General features: G+C 50.7%; 1 protein-coding gene across 3 annotated transcripts in view; it reads left to right on the forward strand.

Annotated features, from left to right (window-relative positions):
* The window catches only part of TAFAZZIN (tafazzin, phospholipid-lysophospholipid transacylase), a 73,303-nt gene that overhangs the window by 23,047 nt on the left and 33,580 nt on the right, over positions 1-16,676 (forward strand). For all 3 annotated transcript variants that reach the window (XM_078664646.1, XM_078664645.1, XM_078664647.1), the window contains one exon: positions 338-466. In XM_078664646.1, coding sequence (XP_078520772.1) covers positions 338-466 — 129 coding nt within the window. The remainder of the gene's footprint in view (positions 1-337; positions 467-16,676) is intronic.

Raw genomic sequence — 16,676 nt, forward strand, 5'->3', positions numbered from 1 at the left:
CATCACGCTCCCTTTTCAAGTACCTTTCACTTGTGGATGATTTGTTACAATCTCTCGCCACCTATAAGAAGGCAATACTTAGACATGTTTACCCCTCCTCCAATCTCCCTCTCACCCAGATTTCCAAGACCCCGGACTCGGCATACCCCCTTGTTCTGTACTTCAGATACAACTGACAAAGTCCTGAACTTCTATGTTTTCTAGGGGAAAGGTGGTTTTTCTGGGGATTTATAGGCTTTCTCCTACCCCCTTCCATTGTTTCCCATCCTCATTATCCCACAGTGCTGAGTGACCCACTCCTATTACTGCCATTCACTGCTGTGCTCTCTCTTCGCAGAATACATGAACCACTTGAACGTTCACAATGAAGAGGTGCTGTACGAGCTGATCGAGAAGAGGAAGCCGGGGACCCCCCTCATCACCATCTCCAACCACCAGTCCTGCATGGATGACCCACACCTATGGGGTAAGAAGGGACAGGGAGGGCTCTTCCCCACCACCACTAGAGTTTGAAGGGCTCTTATCCACCACCTATAGAGTTTGAAGGGGCGGATAGGCCTCTTATCCACCACCTATAGAGTTTGAAGGGGCGGATAGGCCTCTTATCCACTACCTCTAGTGTTTGAAGGGGCGGATAGGGCTCTTATCCACTACCTCTAGTGTTTGAAGGGGCGGATAGGGCTCTTATCCACTACCTCTAGTGTTTGAAGGGGCGGATAGGCCTCTTATCCACTACCTCTAGTGTTTGAAGGGGCGGATAGGGCTCTTATCCACTGCCTCTAGTGTTTGAAGGGGCGGATAGGGCTCTTATTCCACCGCCTCTAATGTTTGAAGGAGCGGATAGGCCTCTTATCCACTACCTCTAGTGTTGAAGGGGCGGATAGGGCTCTTATCCACTACCTCTAGTGTTTGAAGGGGCGGATAGGCCTCTTATCCACTACCTCTAGTGTTTGAAGTGGCGGATAGGGCTCTTATCCTCTACCTCTAGTGTTTGAAGGGGTGGATAGGGCTCTTATCCACTACCTCTAGTGTTTGAAGGGGCGGATAGGGCTCTTATCCACCACCTCTAGTGTTTGAAGGGGCGGATAGGGCTCTTATCCACTACCTCTAGAGTTTGATGGGGCAAGGAGAGCATTTCCCCCCCACCTATAGTGTTTGAAGGGGCGGAGAGGGTGCTTCCCAACCATGTGTAGTGTTTGAAGGGGACGGAAAGCGTCTTCCCCGCCATCTCTAGTGTTTGTAGGGGCAGCGTGGGCTGTAACCCACCACCTCTAGTCTTCAGAGGGTAAGCGAGGGCTCTTCTCCCCCATCGCTTGTGTTCAAATGGGCAGAGAGGGCTCATTTCCACCACCCGTAGTTTTCAGAGAGGCAGGCAGTGTTCCATACTGCACTTCTGGACTAAGCAGGGGCAGATTTCCACACAACGTATGAGGGACGGATTGTCCCAACCCCTTCCAGTGTTTGAAGGGTCAGGAAGATGCTATTCTTCACTGGGGTATTTGAGGACATGACAAAGGCAATGCACTCCGTCTTTAGAACATAAGAAGGCAGGGAGCGGTTCCCCACACCACCTCTGAGCTATTAAGGGAATGGGGAGAAACTTCCCACCACTAGAGTGTTTAAAATGCGTGGAGGGGCTGTAAACTCAACCTCAGGACAGTGGAGTAGGGAAGGGCTTATAAACAAATCCCCTGGAATATGAAGGGGCAGTCTATGCACACATCTTACCACACCTCTATGATGTAAGGGGACCACTTTTCAGCTATAATTTTTGTAATATACTGTAGGAGAGTAGGGTCTGCAATCCTATGATCACCCAGATTTTTGCTTTTTGCTGCACTGGTTTACGACTTTCCCTGGCTGTGGGCCTGCTAATCAGACCCACAGCCTAGCTGTTCTCTCTATCCAAATTGTACTCAGGTACTGAATTGGCACTGGGCCCTCTCCAAGTCCCTGTACCCAGGGCTGAGGTGTACCCAGAAGTCTCCCAGGGGCTGAAGCATGTATTATGCCACCCCTGGGCTGACTAACTAAACTGACACAACTGGCTGCACGACAGCTGGGGCAAGGTGGTGTACTCACCCTTTGCTTTAGATATAGTATACCTATATCTAACCCTAAAATGGACACACAGATCTCCTATCAGTCTCTCCTATGGCAGGCCTTAACAATCCTGAAGGCAGAGTGCTTGGAATCGTGTGAGATGGTGCTCTGGCATGAGCTGAGCCTGTCTGCGGCTTTCGGGATCCATCCCTTAGCCGTTTCCATGATATCGCATACCATATACTCTTAAGTGCATTATAATCCTCGCGGTTATATGCCAACTCTGGTATCGCTTTATCAAAACGTGTCGAGTAAGGTGTCATACGAATTGGAATACTAACCCCTCGCCAATTCTGGCGACGGGGTTAGCATTCCACCCTTCTAGAGGGACACGACATGTATGTAACCCCTAACCCCGGTTAAAGTCAAACAGAGCCTCAGCTCCACAAAATGGATGCTGCCACCGAGACACAAGTCTGCCCTCCTGCTGCTGGGAGTCCTCCCAGAGCAGGAGATAAGGACAAAGGGTTTCCTGCCAGGGGCGGTGCCAGCACCGTCCCAGACAGGGTTTTGTGTATTGTAGGTAGGCAGGGCTTTAGAGGAAGGTGACTGCACGTGGCACCCCGGTGCTCACTGTGCATAGGCTGGCTGGAACCAGTTCCAGGGTCACTCCAGACCCTGTGCTGGGGAAAAGCCCGCCAAGGAAGTGGGTGTAACCACCCCCCTCCTAGTCCCACCCATAGGGCAGGACTTAGTCGCGTGCCAGCCCCTTTTTACAGGATAAAGGTAGGAACTGGCCCCCTTCCAAATCAGATCATCTTTGAATCCTGAAACTACTTTCTACGAAAGGAACTCAAGACTTCTTCCTAAGATTTCTCCCTTGTGACTAAGGAGTAGTCACCCTGCATCCGCAGGCACCATCTAAAGAACACTGCGGTCTGCTGCAAGTCCTTCCTCCGGAATCCGACTGACCAGCTCGACGAGAACCGGCTTCCCTGGCACCTCTGACCTCTACCCACCTCTACAGCCCAGCTGAGAACCGTGGGTGCGACGAGACCTCGAGGGACCGGCTATCTGCAAGACTGCACGACTTCTTTCCAGCAAGCCCGCCGAGTAATTTCCTGGTGAGTGCTTTGGGGTCCGAGAAGCCCCCTCCCTGAGCAGCTCCAGCACCGAAGAGCAGCCCCCCAGCATCTCCACGATCGGCGTGGGGCCCTTCTGCTTTTTGCTGCTCACCGCGTTGTTTGGCTACTAGCCCGCTGGCTTGTGGCCTCCTGAACGACGCCCGACGACAACACTGCTGCTGGTCTGGTTGCTCCAGACTGGCCCTTGCTTCCCTCCATCGGAGAAGTACCCTGGACCCTCCTGGTCCGCCCAAGACGCCATTTTAGGTCCACCGCGTGGGCCTTGCATTTGCCAAGACTTGTTGCCCAATCCTGGGTCCAGCGACGTCGACAGCAAGAACCTTCGTGGGACAGCTCGCACCTCCATCCTGGTCGCCGACAACGCCTCCTGGTCCGAGAGACTGCAGAGCCCAGCAGCGCCCACTCACCTGACTGCGGTGACTTCGCCCGGTGCCATCCTGGTGCCCACTTAATCACTGGCTAGTGATTCAAGAACTTGGTCCCCTCTGCTTTCAGGTTTCCTTCTTCCTTGATCCAGGCTTGGATCCATCGAACTTTCCTTCACTGGTCGCCTGCCAGCAACTTCCTTCTTCCAGGCTCCTGGTCCGACAACGAGATCCCCGACGTCTTTTCAGACCTATGCAGCTGCAGCCCCTGGGCTAGGTAACTTCGGCACTTCGGTGTCCCAGCATAGCCTCACTATCCAAGGGTCCGGATCCACTGTCGTTTTCTCCCTACCAGGTCGGGTTCGCCCGTGAACACTAACTTTGCCTTTACTAGCCTCCATAGACTTTGTCCCGCATCCCGCGTGAGAGTGCACACTCTGCACCCGAGTCCCCTAGGTCTCCTAGAAGTAATCTAACGATTCCCTAGTCAAGTCCTAGCGATTCCAAAGCCTACTAGTACTGTACTTACCTGCTAGTAATTTCGCATTCCACTTTTAAAGTATATGGTTTTTCGTGCCCCTCGGGCATTTGTGGATAACGTGCTAACTCAAGTATTTTCGTAAGAGTTTTGTTGTGTGCCTAGCACCCTGTCCTCATAAAGAGTACAGGGTTGTTGTGATTCTAATAAATACACTGTTTATTTTCATAACACTTGTGTGGTGTCCTTTCACTGGGTGTTCAAGGGGTAATGTGATGGTAAAACAGCTGGCTTAACACGCCCTCTAGAGTCTTAGCCTTAGACTGCTCGTATCCATGCTACTAGGATAGCTGGTCTATAAGGTTGACTTACAACCAATCATCAATAAGGGTTGTTTGGACTGATATATAGTGATCACTAGAATAGTGAACACTGCACATCAGGCCAACTTCTCACATTGGTGAGCAGCGGTTGGGATTTGAGCTTGCTGTTGTTTTACCACACATGCCCTAAGAATATCTTGTGAAAGATCACATAAGTACTAAAGGTACATATAACTTAGCTTAGAATACTCTGAGTTCTACTGAACCAGCTGTTGTAGCTCCTAGGGCCTAGCACACCCTAAACTACAACTCTAGCAAGGGGTCAGTAGGCAAACACATAGTGTAGGTAAGTGCACCACTTACACCTCACTAGAAAAGCATGTCTACCCAGGGAGAATCTACTGAGACTCCCCTGGTCAGTGTTGACCCTCCACAGGTCACTTCAAGATATGCAGCTCTCAGTTTCCAGGAGATGAGACAGATCTGTGTCTCCAGAAAACTGAAGCAGGGGTCTAACCCCACCATTCCCTTTCTGATAGGTCTCTTAGAGACATATGATGCCAGAAAGCTTTCTCAGTTACATGAGAACATGCCAGCCTTAGAGGGGACCTCTGGGGATCCAGACCTCCCCAACACTGCTACTGCAGTTGAGGAGGAGGAGGATCAGGAGGAACTCTCTGGGGATGAGGTAGACAAAGGTCTTGAGGTAGTCAGAAGGCTAACCAGGGCCAACTTAGACTTACTTGGGCTAGGATCTGGGGGACCCCCAGTACTAACCCGAAGTGGGCCTAACCTTGGAGTTAGGAGAGACAGATCTCTTTCTAGGGACTCCAATAGATCTCTGCACTCTAATGCCTCTTCTCAGGGGAGAAGGAATCCTCCACAGAGGAGATTTACTTCCCCTCAGAGAAAGGAGCATGAAGCTAGGATGAGACAAGCTGAACTGAGGATTGAAAGGGAAGAAATTGCCCTGGCCAAAGAGAAGCTTGCCCTGGCAAGAGAGCAGCAGATGAGTGGGTTAGCTCCCACTGGTGGCAGCAATCTCCCAAGAGATAGAGAGAAGGGTTTAGATACTAAACACCTGACTAAGATAGTGCCCCCCTTTAAGCAAGGGGATGATATCCAGAAATGGATGGCTGCTCTGGAGAGGGCCTGCACTGTGCAGTGCATTCCCCAGAGTCAGTGGGCAGCTATACTGTGGCTCTCCTTTGATGGTAAAGGTAGAGATAAGCTCCTCACTACAAGAGTGGAGGATGCTAACAATTACCAGGTCCTGAAGAATACACTGGTTGATGGGTTTGGTTTAACCACTGAGCAGTACAGGTTGCTGTTCAGAGACACCCAGAAAACTCAGTCTCAGGACTGGTCTGACTTTGTGGATTGTGCCACTAAGGCTTTGGAGGGCTGGTTGCTGGGTAGCAAGGTTACAGATTACACAGGATTGTATAATCTAATGATGAGAGAACAAATTTTAAACAATTGTCAGAACCAGTTGTTGCACCAGCACCTTGTTGATTCAGATCTGACCTCTCCCCAAGAATTGGGAAAGAAGGCAGACAAATGGGTCAGGACAAGGATCAAGCAGAACCAGAACCAGAACCAGGGTGGTCAGAAGAAAGCAGACCAGAAGGGTAATGTTAAGAATGAGCAAAATGACCAGAAGTCTTCACCAGGTCCCCAACAAACCAAAGAGGGTGGGGGTCAGGCTTCCCAGAAGAAGAAGACTCAAGAAGGCCAGTCAAAAAGGTGGTGCCAGTACTGCAAAAGTAAATCTCACTGGTTTAGTGAGTGCACCAAAAGAGGAGGACAAACTCCTGCCACTACAGCCCCTAAGGCAACTGCACCCCCTAGTACAGTCAGTAGTGGTAGTGTACCTCCCAAGGCATTAGTTGGGTTAACCTTGGGTACTGAGGGGTCTGACAACTTAGTTGGCACACTCACTCAGGCTGTCCTTGTCTGTACAGGGGATATGGATATAACCCCTGAAATAAGTCCCAATACTTTGGGCAAATACAGGCAGACACCTTTGATAAATGGCAAAATGGCTCAGGCCTATAGGGACACTTGTGCCAGTGTCACCATGGTGACACCTAACTTTGTGGACCCTGGACAGATCATGCCAGGTACTGATTTCCTGGTGACCAATGCCAGCAATGTCACTACTAGTCATAGTGTGGCAATTGTGGCTTTCTCCTGGGGTGGAGTGAAGGGACAAAAGAAAGTTGTAGTCAGTTCAGACCTCCCAGTTGATTGTTTGTTGGGCAATGATTTGGAGTCATCACAATGGTCAGAAGTGGAGCAGAGGACTCACATGGAAATGTTAGGCTTGCCAGCACATGTGCTTGCTGTGACTAGGTCACAGGCCAGAAAATGCCCCACTGAACAGGTGCTGGATCCTGAAATGATGGACCAGACACCTTCCAAGAAGAAGAGCAGTAAGGGTAAGGCTTTGCCTTCCCCCTTGCCCCAGGTTGAGGATCAAGTCTCTGAGGAGGCTGATCTGGAAGAGCTGAGGGAAACTGAGCCTAAAGAGCGTGAACTTGATCAAGTTGAGTTTCTGGGCTCAGGGGGACCCTCCAGAGCAGACCTGGGGAAGGAACAGTTGAGCTGCCTTCCCTTGAACCCCTCAGACAGCAGGCTGCTGCTGAGGCTGCAGGGAATGCCACAGGTGCCCACAGGGTATACTGGGAAGATGGACTCCTGTACTCTGAGTCAAGAGACCCCAAGCCTGGTGCAACCAGGAGGCTGGTCATCCCCTTGTCTCTGAGAGGTTTCCTTCTCACCTTGGCCCATGAGATTCCCCTTGCAGGTCACTTAGGTCAGACAAAGACTTGGGACAGGCTTGTCTCACACTTTCACTGGCCCCATATGAATGAGAATACCAAGGAGTTGTGTCGCTCCTGTGTCACTTGCCAAGCCAGTGGTAAGTCAGGTGGCACAACAAAGGCCCCCCTCATACCACTACCTGTGGTGGGGGTTCCCTTTGGAAGAGTGGGGATTGACATTGTTGGTCCAATGGAACCCCAGACAGCATCAGGGCACAAGTTTATACTGGTGGTGGTGGACCATGCCACCAGGTATCCTGAGGCTATTCCCCTTAGGACCACTACAGCACCTGTAGTGGCAAGAGCCCTAGTTGGAGTGTTCTCCAGAGTGGGTTTCCCTAAGGAGGTCGTTTCTGACAGAGGTACAAACTTCATGTCAGGATATCTGACTGCAATGTGGAAGGAGTGTGGTGTGAACTACAAGTTCACCACATCCTACCACCCACAATGCAATGGGCTTGTTGAGAGATTCAACAGGACCCTGAAAGGGATGATTCATGGACTACCTGAAACTCTTAGGAGAAGATGGGATGTCCTGATCCCCTGCCTCTTGTTTGCTTACAGAGAGGTCCCACAGAAGGGGGTTGGCTACAGCCCTTTTGAGCTTCTGTATGGGCATCCTGTAAGAGGACCCCTGTGTTTGGTGAAGGAAGGATGGGAGAGACCTCTCAAAAAGCCTTCAACCAACATAGTGGACTATGTACTTCGTCTCCGCTCCAGGATGGCTGAGTACATGGAAAAGGCATCTAAAAACCTTGAGGCCAGCCAAGAACTTCAAAAAGCTTGGCATGACCAAAAGGCTGTTCTGACTGTGTACCAGCCAGGACAGAAGGTGTGGGTGCTGGAGCCAGTGGCCCCAGCAGCTCTGAAAGACAAATGGTCTGGGCCCCACACCATCATTGAGCAAAAGGGAGAGGTTACCTACTTGGTGGACCTTGGAACTCCCAGGAGCCCTCTCAGAGTGCTCCATGTTAACAGGCTCAAGGCATATGTTGACAGGAAGGACATGAGCTTGCTCATGGCCACAGATGAGGGACATGAGGAAGAGAGTGACCCTCTCCCAGACCTGCTCACTCAGAATCCTGATGATGGATCAGTTGATGGTGTTGTCTTTTGTGGCAGCCTCACTGAACATCAGCAACAGGATTGCAGGCAAGTTCTGCAATCCTACAGACATATGTTCTCTCTGACACCCAGCCAAACTGATTGGTGTACCCATGATGTTGACACTGGAGACAGTCTGCCTGTCAAGAGTAAAATCTACAGACAGCCTGATCATGTTAGAGACTGCATCAAAACTGAAGTGCAGAAAATGTTGGAGTTGGGAGTCATTGAGCCCTCAGATAGCCCTTGGGCTAGCCCAGTAGTTCTAGTGCCAAAGCCTCACACCCAGGGTGGTAAGAAAGAGATGAGGTTTTGCGTAGACTACAGAGGCCTCAATGCAGTCACTAAGACTGATGCCCACCCAATACCAAGAGCAGATGAACTTATAGATAAATTGGCTTCTGCCAACTTCTTAAGTACATTTGATTTGACAGCTGGGTATTGGCAAATCAGGTTAGCTGAGGAGGCCAAACCCAAGACAGCATTTTCTACCCCTGGAGGGCATTATCAATTTGTGGTAATGCCCTTTGGACTGAAAAATGCACCTGCCACCTTCCAAAGGTTGGTGAATCAAGTCCTCACTGGGCTGGATGACTTCTGTGCAGCTTATCTTGATGATATTGCTGTCTTTAGCTCCACCTGGGAGGATCACCTGGTCCACCTGAGGAAAGTGTTAGAGGCCCTGCAAAAGGCAGGCCTCACTATCAAGGCCACAAAGTGCCAGATAGGGCAGACACAGGTTGTGTACCTGGGCCACCTTGTAGGTGGAGGCCAGGTTCAGCCACTGGAGAGTAAGATACAGGCCATCAAGGACTGGACTCCTCCAATCACCCAGACTCAGGTTCGAGCTTTCTTGGGCCTGACTGGGTACTATAGGAAGTTTGTCAGAAATTATGGGTCCATAGTGACCCCTCTTAATGACCTGACAAGCAAAAAGATGCCAAAGAAAGTTCAGTGGACAGCAAGCTGTCAGAAAGCATTCAATGACCTAAAGCAGGCCATGTGCACAGCACCTATCCTAAAGAGTCCAGATTACTCCAAGCCATTCATTGTCCAAACAGATGCTTCTGAGTTGGGTGTGGGGGCTGTTCTGTCTCAACTGAATTTTGATGGTAATGATCAGCCTATTGCTTTCATTAGTAGGAGGTTGACACCCAGAGAGAAAAATTGGTCAGCTATTGAGAGGGAGGCCTTTGCTGTGGTCTGGGCCCTGAAGAAGCTGAGGGCCTACTTGTTTGGCACTCACTTCACCATTCAGACAGACCATAAGCCCCTCTTGTGGCTAAATCAGATGAAGGGTGAAAACCCCAAACTGCTTAGGTGGTCCATTTCCCTACAGGGGATGGATTTTACAGTGGAGCATAGACCTGGTACTGATCACAGCAATGCTGATGGGCTCTCCAGGTATTTCCACTTAGAGCAAGAAGACTCACCTGGTCAAGGTTAGTTTATTGTCCCAAAATTTGGGGGGGGGGTCATGTAGGAGAGTAGGGTCTGTAATCCTATGATCACCCAGATTTTTGCTTTTTGCTGCACTGGTTTACGACTTTCCCTGGCTGTGGGCCTGCTAATCAGACCCACAGCCTAGCTGTTCTCTCTATCCAAATTGTACTCAGGTACTGAATTGGCACTGGGCCCTCTCCAAGTCCCTGTACCCAGGGCTGAGGTGTACCCAGAAGTCTCCCAGGGGCTGAAGCATGTATTATGCCACCCCTGGGCTGACTAACTAAACTGACACAACTGGCTGCACGACAGCTGGGGCAAGGTGGTGTACTCACCCTTTGCTTTAGATATAGTATACCTATATCTAACCCTAAAATGGACACACAGATCTCCTATCAGTCACTCCTATGGCAGGCCTTAACAATCCTGAAGGCAGAGTGCTTGGAATCGTGTGAGATGGTGCTCTGGCATGAGCTGAGCCTGTCTGCGGCTTTCGGGATCCATCCCTTAGCCGTTTCCATGATATCGCATACCATATACTCTTAAGTGCATTATAATCCTCGCGGTTATATGCCAACTCTGGTATCGCTTTATCAAAACGTGTCGAGTAAGGTGTCATACGAATTGGAATACTAACCCCTCGCCAATTCTGGCGACGGGGTTAGCATTCCACCCTTCTAGAGGGACACGACATGTATGTAACCCCTAACCCCGGTTAAAGTCAAACAGAGCCTCAGCTCCACAAAATGGATGCTGCCACCGAGACACAAGTCTGCCCTCCTGCTGCTGGGAGTCCTCCCAGAGCAGGAGATAAGGACAAAGGGTTTCCTTCCAGGGGCGGTGCCAGCACCGTCCCAGACAGGGTTTTGTGTATTGTAGGTAGGCAGGGCTTTAGAGGAAGGTGACTGCACGTGGCACCCCGGTGCTCACTGTGCATAGGCTGGCTGGAACCAGTTCCAGGGTCACTCCAGACCCTGTGCTGGGGAAAAGCCCGCCAAGGAAGTGGGTGTAACCACCCCCCTCCTAGTCCCACCCATAGGGCAGGACTTAGTCGCGTGCCAGCCCCTTTTTACAGGATAAAGGTAGGAACTGGCCCCCTTCCAAATCAGATCATCTTTGAATCCTGAAACTACTTTCTACGAAAGGAACTCAAGACTTCTTCCTAAGATTTCTCCCTTGTGACTAAGGAGTAGTCACCCTGCATCCGCAGGCACCATCTAAAGAACACTGCGGTCTGCTGCAAGTCCTTCCTCCGGAATCCGACTGACCAGCTCGACGAGAACCGGCTTCCCTGGCACCTCTGACCTCTACCCACCTCTACAGCCCAGCTGAGAACCGTGGGTGCGACGAGACCTCGAGGGACCGGCTATCTGCAAGACTGCACGACTTCTTTCCAGCAAGCCCGCCGAGTAATTTCCTGGTGAGTGCTTTGGGGTCCGAGAAGCCCCCACCCTGAGCAGCTCCAGCACCGAAGAGCAGCCCCCCAGCATCTCCACGATCGGCGTGGGGCCCTTCTGCTTTTTGCTGCTCACCGCGTTGTTTGGCTACTAGCCCGCTGGCTTGTGGCCTCCTGAACGACGCCCGACGACAACACTGCTGCTGGTCTGGTTGCTCCAGACTGGCCCTTGCTTCCCTCCATCGGAGAAGTACCCTGGACCCTCCTGGTCCGCCCAAGACGCCATTTTAGGTCCACCGCGTGGGCCTTGCATTTGCCAAGACTTGTTGCCCAATCCTGGGTCCAGCGACGTCGACAGCAAGAACCTTCGTGGGACAGCTCGCACCTCCATCCTGGTCGCCGACAACGCCTCCTGGTCCGAGAGACTGCAGAGCCCAGCAGCGCCCACTCACCTGACTGCGGTGACTTCGCCCGGTGCCATCCTGGTGCCCACTTAATCACTGGCTAGTGATTCAAGAACTTGGTCCCCTCTGCTTTCAGGTTTCCTTCTTCCTTGATCCAGGCTTGGATCCATCGAACTTTCCTTCACTGGTCGCCTGCCAGCAACTTCCTTCTTCCAGGCTCCTGGTCCGACAACGAGATCCCCGACGTCTTTTCAGACCTATGCAGCTGCAGCCCCTGGGCTAGGTAACTTCGGCACTTCGGTGTCCCAGCATAGCCTCACTATCCAAGGGTCCGGATCCACTGTCGTTTTCTCCCTACCAGGTCGGGTTCGCCCGTGAACACTAACTTTGCCTTTACTAGCCTCCATAGACTTTGTCCCGCATCCCGCGTGAGAGTGCACACTCTGCACCCGAGTCCCCTAGGTCTCCTAGAAGTAATCTAACGATTCCCTAGTCAAGTCCTAGCGATTCCAAAGCCTACTAGTACTGTACTTACCTGCTAGTAATTTCGCATTCCACTTTTAAAGTATATGGTTTTTCGTGCCCCTCGGGCATTTGTGGATAACGTGCTAACTCAAGTATTTTCGTAAGAGTTTTGTTGTGTGCCTAGCACCCTGTCCTCATAAAGAGTACAGGGTTGTTGTGATTCTAATAAATACACTGTTTATTTTCATAACACTTGTGTGGTGTCCTTTCACTGGGTGTTCAAGGGGTAATGTGATGGTAAAACAGCTGGCTTAACACGCCCTCTAGAGTCTTAGCCTTAGACTGCTCGTATCCATGCTACTAGGATAGCTGGTCTATAAGGTTGACTTACAACCAATCATCAATAAGGGTTGTTTGGACTGATATATAGTGATCACTAGAATAGTGAACACTGCACATCAGGCCAACTTCTCACATTGGTGAGCAGCGGTTGGGATTTGAGCTTGCTGTTGTTTTACCACACATGCCCTAAGAATATCTTGTGAAAGATCACATAAGTACTAAAGGTACATATAACTTAGCTTAGAATACTCTGAGTTCTACTGAACCAGCTGTTGTAGCTCCTAGGGCCTAGCACACCCTAAACTACAACTCTAGCAAGGGATCAGTAGGCAAACACATAGTGTAGGTAAGTGCACCACTTACACCTCACTAGAAAAGCATGTCTACCCAGGGAGAATCTACTGAGACTCCCCTGGTCAGTGTTGACCCTCCACAGGTCACTTCAAGATATGCAGCTCTCAGTTTCCAGGAGATGAGACAGATCTGTGTCTCCAGAAAACTGAAGCAGGGGTCTAACCCCACCATTCCCTTTCTGATAGGTCTCTTAGAGACATATGATGCCAGAAAGCTTTCTCAGTTACATGAGAACATGCCAGCCTTAGAGGGGACCTCTGGGGATCCAGACCTCCCCAACACTGCTACTGCAGTTGAGGAGGAGGAGGATCAGGAGGAACTCTCTGGGGATGAGGTAGACAAAGGTCTTGAGGTAGTCAGAAGGCTAACCAGGGCCAACTTAGACTTACTTGGGCTAGGATCTGGGGGACCCCCAGTACTAACCCGAAGTGGGCCTAACCTTGGAGTTAGGAGAGACAGATCTCTTTCTAGGGACTCCAATAGATCTCTGCACTCTAATGCCTCTTCTCAGGGGAGAAGGAATCCTCCACAGAGGAGATTTACTTCCCCTCAGAGAAAGGAGCATGAAGCTAGGATGAGACAAGCTGAACTGAGGATTGAAAGGGAAGAAATTGCCCTGGCCAAAGAGAAGCTTGCCCTGGCAAGAGAGCAGCAGATGAGTGGGTTAGCTCCCACTGGTGGCAGCAATCTCCCAAGAGATAGAGAGAAGGGTTTAGATACTAAACACCTGACTAAGATAGTGCCCCCCTTTAAGCAAGGGGATGATATCCAGAAATGGATGGCTGCTCTGGAGAGGGCCTGCACTGTGCAGTGCATTCCCCAGAGTCAGTGGGCAGCTATACTGTGGCTCTCCTTTGATGGTAAAGGTAGAGATAAGCTCCTCACTACAAGAGTGGAGGATGCTAACAATTACCAGGTCCTGAAGAATACACTGGTTGATGGGTTTGGTTTAACCACTGAGCAGTACAGGTTGCTGTTCAGAGACACCCAGAAAACTCAGTCTCAGGACTGGTCTGACTTTGTGGATTGTGCCACTAAGGCTTTGGAGGGCTGGTTGCTGGGTAGCAAGGTTACAGATTACACAGGATTGTATAATCTAATGATGAGAGAACAAATTTTAAACAATTGTCAGAACCAGTTGTTGCACCAGCACCTTGTTGATTCAGATCTGACCTCTCCCCAAGAATTGGGAAAGAAGGCAGACAAATGGGTCAGGACAAGGATCAAGCAGAACCAGAACCAGAACCAGGGTGGTCAGAAGAAAGCAGACCAGAAGGGTAATGTTAAGAATGAGCAAAATGACCAGAAGTCTTCACCAGGTCCCCAACAAACCAAAGAGGGTGGGGGTCAGGCTTCCCAGAAGAAGAAGACTCAAGAAGGCCAGTCAAAAAGGTGGTGCCAGTACTGCAAAAGTAAATCTCACTGGTTTAGTGAGTGCACCAAAAGAGGAGGACAAACTCCTGCCACTACAGCCCCTAAGGCAACTGCACCCCCTAGTACAGTCAGTAGTGGTAGTGTACCTCCCAAGGCATTAGTTGGGTTAACCTTGGGTACTGAGGGGTCTGACAACTTAGTTGGCACACTCACTCAGGCTGTCCTTGTCTGTACAGGGGATATGGATATAACCCCTGAAATAAGTCCCAATACTTTGGGCAAATACAGGCAGACACCTTTGATAAATGGCAAAATGGCTCAGGCCTATAGGGACACTTGTGCCAGTGTCACCATGGTGACACCTAACTTTGTGGACCCTGGACAGATCATGCCAGGTACTGATTTCCTGGTGACCAATGCCAGCAATGTCACTACTAGTCATAGTGTGGCAATTGTGGCTTTCTCCTGGGGTGGAGTGAAGGGACAAAAGAAAGTTGTAGTCAGTTCAGACCTCCCAGTTGATTGTTTGTTGGGCAATGATTTGGAGTCATCACAATGGTCAGAAGTGGAGCAGAGGACTCACATGGAAATGTTAGGCTTGCCAGCACATGTGCTTGCTGTGACTAGGTCACAGGCCAGAAAATGCCCCACTGAACAGGTGCTGGATCCTGAAATGATGGACCAGACACCTTCCAAGAAGAAGAGCAGTAAGGGTAAGGCTTTGCCTTCCCCCTTGCCCCAGGTTGAGGATCAAGTCTCTGAGGAGGCTGATCTGGAAGAGCTGAGGGAAACTGAGCCTAAAGAGCGTGAACTTGATCAAGTTGAGTTTCTGGGCTCAGGGGGACCCTCCAGAGCAGACCTGGGGAAGGAACAGTTGAGCTGCCCTTCCCTTGAACCCCTCAGACAGCAGGCTGCTGCTGAGGCTGCAGGGAATGCCACAGGTGCCCACAGGGTATACTGGGAAGATGGACTCCTGTACTCTGAGTCAAGAGACCCCAAGCCTGGTGCAACCAGGAGGCTGGTCATCCCCTTGTCTCTGAGAGGTTTCCTTCTCACCTTGGCCCATGAGATTCCCCTTGCAGGTCACTTAGGTCAGACAAAGACTTGGGACAGGCTTGTCTCACACTTTCACTGGCCCCATATGAATGAGAATACCAAGGAGTTTTGTCGCTCCTGTGTCACTTGCCAAGCCAGTGGTAAGTCAGGTGGCACAACAAAGGCCCCCCTCATACCACTACCTGTGGTGGGGGTTCCCTTTGGAAGAGTGGGGATTGACATTGTTGGTCCAATGGAACCCCAGACAGCATCAGGGCACAAGTTTATACTGGTGGTGGTGGACCATGCCACCAGGTATCCTGAGGCTATTCCCCTTAGGACCACTACAGCACCTGTAGTGGCAAGAGCCCTAGTTGGAGTGTTCTCCAGAGTGGGTTTCCCTAAGGAGGTCGTTTCTGACAGAGGTACAAACTTCATGTCAGGATATCTGACTGCAATGTGGAAGGAGTGTGGTGTGAACTACAAGTTCACCACATCCTACCACCCACAATGCAATGGGCTTGTTGAGAGATTCAACAGGACCCTGAAAGGGATGATTCATGGACTACCTGAAACTCTTAGGAGAAGATGGGATGTCCTGATCCCCTGCCTCTTGTTTGCTTACAGAGAGGTCCCACAGAAGGGGGTTGGCTACAGCCCTTTTGAGCTTCTGTATGGGCATCCTGTAAGAGGACCCCTGTGTTTGGTGAAGGAAGGATGGGAGAGACCTCTCAAAAAGCCTTCAACCAACATAGTGGACTATGTACTTCGTCTCCGCTCCAGGATGGCTGAGTACATGGAAAAGGCATCTAAAAACCTTGAGGCCAGCCAAGAACTTCAAAAAGCTTGGCATGACCAAAAGGCTGTTCTGACTGTGTACCAGCCAGGACAGAAGGTGTGGGTGCTGGAGCCAGTGGCCCCAGCAGCTCTGAAAGACAAATGGTCTGGGCCCCACACCATCATTGAGCAAAAGGGAGAGGTTACCTACTTGGTGGACCTTGGAACTCCCAGGAGCCCTCTCAGAGTGCTCCATGTTAACAGGCTCAAGGCATATGTTGACAGGAAGGACATGAGCTTGCTCATGGCCACAGATGAGGGACAGGAGGAAGAGAGTGACCCTCTCCCAGACCTGCTCACTCAGAATCCTGATGATGGATCAGTTGATGGTGTTGTCTTTTGTGGCAGCCTCACTGAACATCAGCAACAGGATTGCAGGCAAGTTCTGCAATCCTACAGACATATGTTCTCTCTGACACCCAGCCAAACTGATTGGTGTACCCATGATGTTGACACTGGAGACAGTCTGCCTGTCAAGAGTAAAATCTACAGACAGCCTGATCATGTTAGAGACTGCATCAAAACTGAAGTGCAGAAAATGTTGGAGTTGGGAGTCATTGAGCCCTCAGATAGCCCTTGGGCTAGCCCAGTAGTTCTAGTGCCAAAGCCTCACACCCAGGGTGGTAAGAAAGAGATGAGGTTTTGCGTAGACTACAGAGGCCTCAATGCAGTCACTAAGACTGATGCCCACCCAATACCAAGAGCAGATGAACTTATAGATAAATTGGCTTCTGCCAACTTCT

Source organism: Lissotriton helveticus, chromosome 10 (genome assembly GCF_964261635.1).
Source record: "Lissotriton helveticus chromosome 10, aLisHel1.1, whole genome shotgun sequence".
Lineage (NCBI taxonomy): Eukaryota > Metazoa > Chordata > Amphibia > Caudata > Salamandridae > Lissotriton > Lissotriton helveticus.